At 35.8% G+C, this 11,479-nt stretch overlaps 1 protein-coding gene across 11 annotated transcripts in view; it reads right to left on the bottom strand.

The window, feature by feature from the left end:
• MLIP (muscular LMNA interacting protein) overlaps positions 1–11,479 on the bottom strand; it is a 256,749-nt gene that overhangs the window by 11,402 nt on the left and 233,868 nt on the right. For 9 of the 11 annotated variants that reach the window (XM_019668097.1, XM_019668101.1, XM_019668103.1 and 6 more), the window contains one exon: positions 5,440–5,493. The exons of the other annotated variants lie outside the window; for them this stretch is intronic. In XM_019668097.1, coding sequence (XP_019523642.1) covers positions 5,440–5,493 — 54 coding nt within the window. The remainder of the gene's footprint in view (positions 1–5,439; positions 5,494–11,479) is intronic. 11 annotated transcript variants of the gene reach the window in all.

Here is an 11,479-nt window from a genome sequence, read left to right as displayed (position 1 = left end):
CAGATTTTCATTTCAAAAAAGGGCACTGTGGCTGAAGTGCAAAATATGGATGGGGGAGGGAATTGGAGGATATTTAAATAATGAGAGAGAGAGAGAGAGAGAGAGAGAGAGAGAGAGAGAGAGAGAGAATAAAGGAGGTTTAAATTAAAAGCATTGCCTTAGAGAACAGAATTGACTCAAGTTTTTCTGGGTGGCTCTAAGCCCCCTTATTCCCTAGAATAAGTGAAGAAACATCTGGTAGACACAATGATATTGTGTTGATTAGGAAAGAAAAATTGGGAAACGGAGAGAAATAATGTTGAATGTTGATATCTCTACTGAATGCAGAAATTTTGTCATGCATGGGTTCTAGAGAGATGTTAAGTGGGGAGAAAAACAAAACTTGGTATAAAAATCCTATTACAGTCAGAATGGAAACGATGAACATAAAATATTAAAATAAATTCTATATAAGTGATTGGCTGGCTATCTACAGAGAAAGAGAGAGTAAGTGAATACTGGACAGAGAGAGTCCCCAAGCCTGTTTACTTTGTGGTAACTGTTCTGGAGAACAAATGACTATTTTGCATCCAAATAATAAAGTGAAAAGTTATTAATTTTATAATCCGATAATTATTCAACATAGAAGGATCGATGAAAGGGAAGGCTCAGATGCAATGAAACAAAACATGCTATTATCCTGGATGGAGACTTCAGTTTCATATATTGTGTAACAAATTAGACCTTTGCTCACTCACCATTGTGGAATCATCAACAAGTGCTATTTGAATAAAACGTTCACTTGATTTTTATTAGATTCTTGATCACAGCTGCCACCAAACTAATATAGAGCCTTGTGAAGCATTTGTTCCCATAAACGTCACTGCTTTCCAGAGGTAACACAAACTTGTCTGACAAAGACACACATTATAAAATTCCCTCAAACCAACTAGAAAAATGAGAACCCTGTAACTAGAAATAAAAAAGATGCAAAATGTGCTTAAATCACTTAATTCTTTAATCTATCTGAGAAATTAAGTTCAAAGCTCTAACTTTTATGAAATAACTCTCCCACCTACACGAAGATGAAGTAGGTTTTCTCGTCTGCCAGAAATTATTAATACAAAGTTGACGAAGTGTTGCAAGAAATGGGAACCTTTTTATATTGCCAAGGGTGCTATACATGTTACTCAGAATTTACTTCTTTGGCTTTTTTTTTTTTTCTTTTTCTGAACCACATCCTCTTGTAAACATCCTTTACTCCATTTGCCTCCGTAAGCTGTACCTTCTACCTCTTGTCTCTCGAACTAGATTTGTGAACTCCTCAAGCTAGAGTGAAACTTTCTTAAGAACACCTCTCAGGAGAACTGACAAATTACTGTAGCAATACCTATATAAAATATTATGTTTCATAATACGAGGTTGTCATTATGAGACTGTCAGCCATGGAAGTCATGTGGATTATGTGTTATCTACCTTTAGTCTTCTGCACCCAGCATGGGGCCCCCTCAGCACAGAGCAGACACTAAATCAGTACTGAATGAATAAATTAATGAAAGAAAGAATAAAATGCCTAGAGAAAACAAAGAGGGTTTTCTGACTTGCTGAATTAAAGAAGTCTGTATTTGTGAAGAATTAGGAAGTGTTTTCTACATTCCTAAAGGTCTCCTCGTTTATATGAAACTTTGTAAGCTGGAGACCTTCAACTAGAACTCTCACACATGCGTGCTCTCTTTGACCCTCACAGTTTTGCTACTTTCCAAAGAATTGAATTTTGTTAGTCAGTGTTTGAGTTCACAGACTCTACTTGCAGGTTTGTGTTTCTTTCTCTTGAACTGCTCAAAAGTCTTGCAACACTAGTCCTACAATCATCTTGATCTGTGCAGCAGCCTGATCATTTTAGATGAAGCTCTAATGATCTCCATGTCAACACAGCCCCACCACTCCTACTAAGAGGAGGCCAAGTGTCAGAGGTGACCTATTATCCTGCTTATACATAACAGAGGGTATCAAAAAAATGTATACACATTTTAAGGAAGGGAGAAAACTATTAAAATTGTAATACTCAATATATACCGATGACAAAAAAATGAATACATGACGTGTTTGAATTCTACAATTACAAGAGGTGCTCAAAGTGGTTACCATCAGCATCCAGACACTTCTGATTACAGAGCACTACTGCTTGAGCATAGGTAACATCTCTTAAAATGTGTATATATATATTTTTGGCACCCTCTGTATATCTGCCTTACTTCACTCATTTAAGGGATCTGGCCTAAGAAAATATTGGAGTTTTTCATCCCTGGTTTACAGTATATACCAGTGCATAGGAAGTACATAAGGAGTCTCTAAATTTCAGATTCTGACACAGTAGGCCTGAAGAGGGGCCCTGGAGTCTGCACTTCTAAGGGGTTCTCAGCTGATGCTAATGTTCATTCATAGGTTGATTTGTGAGGCCATAACCAGTGCTTTTGTATGAACTGATGCAATGGATGTTTTTCATGTGTTTATTCACAACTGAAATGAATTATATTCAAAATGTTCTAATCAATGAAATTGTACTGCAATTGTATAATTAAATAATTTAGCACAGATATTTTTTATTAAGTGCCTGCAAATATCCCAGGCACTTTGCTAGATGTTAGCGATGTTACAGTGAACAGACATTGTCCCTGCCCTTGGAGGTCAGTGTAGTGGGAGGGAGATATGGATTATCTAATCAGGAATATCTAGAAACAACACAAAATGATGTGTTCTGAAGTAAAAGTTCCCAGTGCTATGTTCAGAACAGATAAATCTGAACTAGTCTAGAAGGATGACGGAACCTCTTCCCCAGAGGCTGAAATATAAAGGCTAAATCACCTAATCGCGATAACAGGTCTAGAAAGTACATATGAAATTAGTAGCTGAAAAGAAATTACAGCTGAGCTGAGGGGAAGATACAGAGGAAATTTGGAGCGAAAGGGCAAAATGAGTGTAAGAATGCCAGGAACCGAGGCTGGAGGGTCACGGTGAAGCTGTTCTGCATACATCAACTCCACTGAGGAAGCGAAGGAGGAAGCCTTGAAAATGTTAATTAAATGAATGAAGGCTGTTACACGTGAGTTTATCTCACTTTCCAAAAATACTGCAAACTGCTGGGGGTCAGGGCCCACCACATCCCAGCACTTGTGCACCAGACACTAGTTGCTTTATTTCATTGCTGAAGATTCTATGCCTTGGGACAAAACGTGAGTAGTGCTGAGTTTTTCCTAAATGCGGGACATTTGTGATGCATGCGATGAGGAAAAAGCTGTTTTGAATGAGAGTCAGAGACAGGCTACTCCTATCCGTATGTCTTAAAGATTTCATCTGCATTAGCCTGAAATATTAAAAATAAAAAATCAGTAGCTTAAATATTTATTAGAATTTAAACATACAGCATCTGTTTTTGGTGATGCCCAAAGGTTTATGGGTTTGTTTATACCACTAACTCCCTCTGTGGCCTGGGGAAAATCACTTTGTCTCTGGGCCTCAGTTTCCTCATCTGTAAAATCTGGGCCCTAACTAGATGAGTTCCAGTTCCTCTTCTACTTAGATAATTCAATGAATCTGTGATGCTTAAGCAAAAATCTGTTCATTGATCAATGATGCTGTCTTAGAAAAAAAAAAGTGCTCCCTTTTTTAAAGTCTCTTGAACTGAGCCACAGCTGATGTAGAAGGAATCCCTCCAGCAATGGTAAAAATGAACGCGCCATAAAATCTTAACTGGGATCCTTACCATCAGTTCTTACCTGTGACACTTGCTCCTTATATGAACTTTTAAAAACACTACAAAGTTTTACGTTACTTTGTGTATTCCCTGAGTGGTATCACATATTTAGTTGGAATTTCGTACGTGTTAATTATCATATAAAGCCACAGAAAACTCACTATTAACTGCTGGTCATTAACATCATTACATGGGAGTCTAAGTGCCAGTGAGTCTAATACTTGTCTAACACCAGTAAGAAAACGAGTTTTCTTCTCTGATCTTTGTAGAAGGAAGGCCCTTTAAGATATGGCTGAAAGACATCACCCTCAGTAATATTTTTACTGAGCTATCCCCGGGGGCAAGGGAAATAAAAGAACAAATGAACATATGGGATTACATCAAACTTAAAAGTTTTTTCACAGCAAAGGAAATCATCAAGAAAACAAAAAGACAGCCTACCGAATGGGAGAAGATATTTGCCAATGATATATCTGATAAGGGGTTAATATCCACAATTTATAAAACACTCATTCAACTCAACACCAAAAANCGGCTGCTCAGCTCGGGCTGACTCGAACCACTGTTGCTCAGAGCTCAAACTCTTGAGCGAGCTCTTAACCAACTGAGCCACTCAGCCGGCCCCCAATCATTCTATTTTTTAAAAAATCAGAGATGTGGTCAAGGATATGAATCCACCTCTATTCATAACATGCCTTTTATATTTTAATGACTAATGTTATAGCAGAGAAGCACGCTGGTCTTGTATGCTAAAGGTTTTAAAATTTGCAGAAATAGGGATATCAATTTATGAAAAGTGGATGATATGCCCTAAATTGGGGAAAAGATGTTTTAGGGAAAATATTCAGATTTTATTTGGAATTTTATTATTCTTACTTCTTTTGTACTATATTTCCCCGCCCCCCCCCCAAACTCAGAGGCTGAAAAATTAAGCATGCCTCACTTATGAGGGTATCTGAAATGAGCGAGTGAGCATACTTATTCCTTTCTTAAAGGTGAATCCTTTAAAAGAAATCACTTCTTTTTATACTTGCCACTTTGCCTGAGAAGATGTAGAAGAAAAAACATTGTTCAATTATTCTTGCTCTTGATTAACACAAAATTAAAACTTTCTTTACAGATTTTTTTCCCTGTTTCTCTAATATAGTATTTACAAAATTAAATTATATATATATATATATGGTCTATCACCTCAAAATGTAAAAGTGGCTAAACATTTGCATGAAACTTAGAAGCTATGTTTGAGCAGGCATGCTTTTGCCTGTATGCTACCTGCCATATGCAAAATTTATGTGAGGGTCGTGAAACTGAGATACCATGAGATCCTGAGACCTCTGATTCAGGAAACACATCATAAGTATTATGGGACATCCACTGACCCTCTAAAGATAACAACTGTGGTTTCACAGTGACTCCAAAGAGGAAATCACAAAGACAAAACAGAATAAAAGGAGTTAGTTTGTGATCCAGGTGCTACACATGTGGGAATCTCTAGTATCACCTTCCACATTAAGCAGCAGCAAAAATTTACTTATTTAAAGATCAGATTCTTCTGAACAACACAGAATGGGCCAGTTAATTCCTTCTTTACAAAAACAAAATACAACCTTATTAATATATATGTATTAAATGAGATTGGCTTATTTCTATGATCTAATATCACATGGAAATGGATAATTAGATCTCCAGCTGTATCTTCCATTTACCTCTTTGGAATCAAGAGTTTCATGTTCAGGAATAGCCACCATTGGATGACTCAGCTTCGTAGAAAAGATGCCCAGGATGTGATGAGGGGTAGAAGTGAGGAGAAATAAATATTTAAATTTCATTTCAATAGATAGTTAAACAATGACATAAGTATACTCTTGCTGATCACAGTAGATTCTATCAAGTGTAAACATTAAAATTTGATTGTTATTAAAAACAAAGGGAGATATTCTTAACATAGAAAATAATTTTGGCAGATGGTGAATACTTTGAGCATAAGACCACATCTTATTTATTTTTCTGTCCCTCATAAACTCTAACAGTGCTTAGCATATAGCAAAGACAGTTATTAAGTGTTTATTGAATGAATGAATTATTAAACCACATGGATAGATATCATAAAGAGGAAACAAAGTTATACTTATGTTTCAACTCTCACAATAGGCCTCAGGTTGAAAAGTTCCAAAGCCAAAGAGATAAATCATGTTCAGACCCACAGTTTATGAAGATTTATCTACAGATAGTAAATGCTTATTTGGAATGTAAAGCATTGTGCATTACTGCAAACAATAATAATCTCAATATACAGGGACTTCATAAACACTGCAATCTTACCAGACAACGTTATTATAATGTAGTTTACAACACAGTGACACTTTAATAAAAGGGAGTTTCTTTTGCTTATATGAGAATTTTAATTATTGCATGGGTCTTCTGAGCATTATACATACACTTAAACTTGTTAAATTAGAAGAAAGTCATAGATATGCTAGAAAAAGAGACAGAAAGAATGAGGGTCACACACACACACACACACACACACACACACGAGAAGGGAGAGCAGTCATTTATAATAAATCTATATATCCCTTGATTCAGCATCTCTCCTCACTCCACCTTTAGGGTAACCAAAATACCTGATTTGACATGAACAGTCCCTGGTTCTGCTATTGTCCTGAACAAATCAGGGCTATGGAAATGATTGACTCCCTTTTACTCTTAATAGGGTGTTGATTTGATCAATAAATCATAGAACAGTGACTAGCTCCTAATCCTCCAGGACAATTCAAAAGATCCCAGAAATTTAGCTTTGACCCCCAGGAGGATGCCAACACTCTCTGCTGGGGAGGGCAAGGAGGTCCCACCTCACATTTTCTTAGGCTTCCCTCTTTTACATTCCATTCCTTCTTTTCAATATAGGTATTCCTTCATTTAAATCTATTTCATTTTAATCTTGAATTTCAAAAACTATGTGTTAGTTATCCTAATCAACAAAAAAGAACAGAAAATAACTGATACTAATTAATTGATAATCCCCAATTCATTTATAATTGGCTTTGGAATGCTTTTTTCTAATTAAGAGATTTTGTCACCATAGGTTTGCCTTTTATTATCCTCAAGCTGACCAAAAACTCTAAATAAAATTTGATGTTAATGGATTTAATTATAATCATTTATTATATACTCACATGATAAATTCATTATACGTATTTGTTTATTTAGTTTTCACAACAACCTAATGAGGTGAGTACTAATTTTACCCCATTTCACAGATGAGGAAACGAAAATTGAGAGGAAGAATAATTTAGTCAACGTCCAACCCTAGAAAGTGGCAAAGCCTTAACTGGAATCCAGGGTGACAGTCTCCAGAGGCTGTACTTTCAAAGCAAGTGTGAAGTGGTAACATGCCACTGGGAAGATACGCAGGAGATAGGAGGGCGAGAGACAGGGGAAAGGAGAGATGTGTACCATCTGCTAAAGGAAAAGTCACATCCTAAAGGCAAGATTGTCCCTTTCAGAGATCAGAGGCAGGTCAAGAGTGGCTGGTCTAGCTATGAAAGGCCATGCAAGAGACACAATACAATGGAGCTTATATGTCAGATAGGGAGTCTGGGCTTCATTCTCTAGGCAGTGAGAAGCCATTGAAGTACTCTAAGCAAGAAAGGGGTATGTGTGATCAGATTTTCATTTCAAAAAAGGGCACTGTGGCTGAAGTGCAAAATATGGATGGGGGAGGGAATTGGAGGATATTTAAGTAATGAGAGAGAGAGAGAGAGAGAGAGAGAGAGAGAGAGAGAGAGAGAGAGAGAGAGAGGTTTAAATTAAAAGCATTGCCTTAGAGAACANATCTGAAGTGTACCTGGCGTATAAGACAACCCCCCACTTGGAGGCATATTTTTCAGGGCCAAAAAATCGTCTTATACGCCGGCAAATATGGTATATATGGGTTCTATCTGCTTGGCTATATGAAGGGTAGGATTTCTTCCTGACTTTGTAATCTCTTAGTGATTGTCTTTGATGTATATCACATTCTGGTTCAATGCTTATTCAATAATACAATGATTTTCTTTCTCTACTGCATTTGTGAAGAGGGCTTCTGGGTTAGCAGAATAATTTTTTTGTTTTAAATTACATTCCTCCAACATAGGCTGGAGCTCTTAAAACACAGGCAAGTCATTTTGATGGGGTCCACTGCCACCAAATCTGGAGGTAGGCTGTCCTTCCTTTTATTATTTCTTTGCCTACCTGCATGCTGGGCAAGGTGGCTATCCATACAGGTGCTCATATTATGTGTCTTCATAAGACAAATTTACCTTGGCCCTCTGGCCAGTTATCTATCAAAGTATATGAATCTTCTTTTAATTAGCAGTTAGCAATGTCCAGATTCTAAGTTCTTGCCTGAAATTCCAACCTTGAAGTCTCAAGGTTGGTAAAACTCAAGCTGAGTTTTATCAAAGCTTGATTTTGAGAAATAATATTTATGAGACATTGCCTGAAGGGAATAGAGTGAGCCTATTGTTCTCAATAATTTCATTTTTACTCTTGAATCAAACCAGAAAATGAGAGTGCCTTCCAAGAATAAGTCACTTATTTTCTCTTGTCTATGTTCTCATCTGCAGAATAAAGATAGAGGAATGATATGCTTGTCCCATAAAATTAGAACTTTAGACATCAATGGAGGTTCTGGAATTCAAAATAAAATGAACACAAAAAGCTTATATACACCAAGCAGTAAATTAGTCTCAGTCACCTTGCTAGCAGGATTGTTATCTTTCTAACCCTTAAACGTTTATCAAAATTCTGCAAAGAGAAGGAGTAAGAAAACAGAAGAACTTGCCAGGTATGTGTTTTATGGGCATCTAGTGAATGATTAGCTCTCAAGTTGTGTTAATAAAAAGAGATCTGAAAGGTCAGAATCAGATGCATCTAGTCATGTTTTTGGAAATAAATTGACCCTCAAGTTAAAAATAAAATAGACCTAGGTCTGCATGTAGCAGGTGATGTGAAGCGTGGAGGGTTTGTTTTTATCTCATTCCCCAGTATGACTTTCCTAATAAACCTATAGAAAGAGGAACAGGGTACAAAGTGGTTGTGGATCAAAGAGTTGATGAATTCACAAGACATGATGAATACAATCAGAAATAATTACTGCTACAGGAATTTAATTTCTTCTAAGTAACTCTACTCAGAAATCATTTATCTCAGGCAGGGAGTTTGCTTGAAATTAGATGATGTTACATATACACCTTCTTGGAGATTATCACTACATTGGCATGAATAATTGGAATCCATGAAAGTGAACTCTTATTTAGGGATCTGATTTGCTTGTATGGGATCCATCAATGGCCAAGTATTTTTTTTAATGCTATATAAAATGCTGAATAAAACAGTCTTTGCAATTTCCTAGCCCCAGAACATATAGCACCAAATGCTATGCCCTGCCTTAGCCAATTTTCCAAACCTTGTGTAAAGGAAAAAAAAAAAAACCCACAAGCAAATTAGGTTTTATGAAAAAAATTACAGTGAATCTCAACAACATAAAACAGATCTCTCAAAATTAATCTACCACAGGTTAGAGCATATGTTAAACGTTTATGACTTTAGACAGAAATATGTGACCCAAAGATTTATTAATTCAAAGCATTCCCTGAAAGGAAATTTATTATGATTCTCTGCTGTTACTTTCAAATTTTTGTTTCCAAGATTGAATAACATGTGACTGGCTTTCTTAGACTGCCAATGAAGAAGCTTGAATTTGAGGATCTCAACTCTTGCACATTTGAATCACTAGGGGAGATTTAAAAACAGCAGTGTCTTTGCCCATGTCGAGAGGTTCTTGATTTAATTTGCCTGAAGTTAAACCCTTTTCCTGGAGCTGTTAAAAAAATCCCAGAAGATTCTAATGTTCAGCCAGAGTTGAGAACCACTAAACTAGATGATAAGTGAAATTGTTGTTTTGAGTTACTTCTCTTAAATGTACTGTATAAAATATGTGACTTATAAAAACAATGAACAAATCAAATAAGTCTGTTTTAAAATAAATTACCAAGCTAATTTTAAACAACTAGTATCTACAAAGAGCATAATCAAATACAAGAAGTGGGAGTCTGGTAGGAAGAAAGACGGTCTTTAGGAAATGACAGAATAAGAGGTGAATTCTGATATCTGAGCAAGGGTCCTTCCATAATCGCTTATTTGCACTGAGTTGGTAACTGCAATGTTTTACTCCTTAGGCCCTATAGTCATAAGACCAGAATTGCTAAATTAAAACAGATAGTTTTCTGGGTGGGTGCTTTGCAGATAAATAAATAGCAAAGAGAGGGTTTGGGGAAAATATATAAGTCAATATTACAGTTTGAACATATATCATAAGGAATTGTAAAATTTGTTAAATTGCTCCAAAATATGCCAATGTTATTAAGAAATAACACATAGCACAGTAGAAGCAGAAAATGTCCTTTTGCTCAATTATTTACAATTTTTAAAAATATTAACAGTAACTCACTGTCTCTCACAATTGTTAAACTTCAAACTTAAGTTTCTTTGACACTGATTTTCATATATTCCAAGCATAAGGTTGAAATCATTTTTTTTGGCAATCTTATTCATGAGCTTAATTTTGCCTCGAAGGTTGTGATAACTGGTGCAAAAAATTTGCACCAATATTACAGTACTACGTCTACCCTGCTTTTTTTGAAACATAGTCTTTACCTAGCACTCAGAATTTCTTAATTCAGTGTTTATTACCTGAACTGCATGCTTTTGTTATTTAAATACTCGACTGATATTCTACTATTGTGTAGAAACATTCTTAATGTGTAGACATAGCCTATGTGATCTTGAATCAAAATTACATTTGAAAGAAAGAGAACATTTGATTGTTATATATTTACCCGAAATGTATAAAATTTATTCAACCATTCTCCTATTTTTGGACATTCATGTTTGTCCAATTTTTCACTATTACACAATTTGCCACCATCACACTGAAAGGGCTAGCACATTTGACATGGAGTTAAAATCATTAATATATAAAGCAGTTTACAACTCAATAAGAAAAAGATTACCATACCAGTAGATAAATGCATAACAATACAAAAGCAAAAATAGACAAAAATAACAGAAAATACAGAATTTTTAAAATGCAAATTAAAATGGGAGATAATTTCCCCTTTGAAATTACAAATATGTTCAAATATGATCTTAAAAGGGAAATAGATTTAGATAATATAGACAGAAATTTAGATGAAGATAGAGAGCTAGATAGGGTATAGCAGAGTGCTTAAGAGCACAGGCTCCTAGCAGTCAGATCTGGATTCCTGACTGTGCAGACACTTTCCAGCTATTTGGCTTTAGGCAATATATGGATTTCCCTCAGCCTCAGTTTCCTCATCTGTGAGATGGAAATAATAATAGAACTTAACTTACAATGTTTCGTGAAGATTAAATAAAATAATGTATATTAAGTGCATAACATTTTTTAACATGTAATAAACTCTCAATAAATTGGCAATTATAATAAATCTCAATATGGCAAGTGTACATGGAAACAAGTATTCCAACAGGCTCCTGGTAGGGTGAACTGCTACAGTTTTTCAGGAATGCAATTTAGCTACATGCATCAGAAGTCTTCCATATGTTCATACTCAGTGAACCAATCATTCTATTTTTTTTTTTTTTTTTTTTTAGCTGAGCCATCCCGCCACCTGTTGGCAGCTCACGGCTGCTCAGCTCGGGCTGACTCGAACCACTGTTGCT

This window comes from Hipposideros armiger, unplaced genomic scaffold (genome assembly GCF_001890085.2).
Source record: "Hipposideros armiger isolate ML-2016 unplaced genomic scaffold, ASM189008v1 scaffold_516, whole genome shotgun sequence".
NCBI classification, from domain to species: Eukaryota; Metazoa; Chordata; class Mammalia; order Chiroptera; family Hipposideridae; genus Hipposideros; species Hipposideros armiger.
This window is presented reverse-complemented; position numbering and strand designations above follow the sequence as displayed.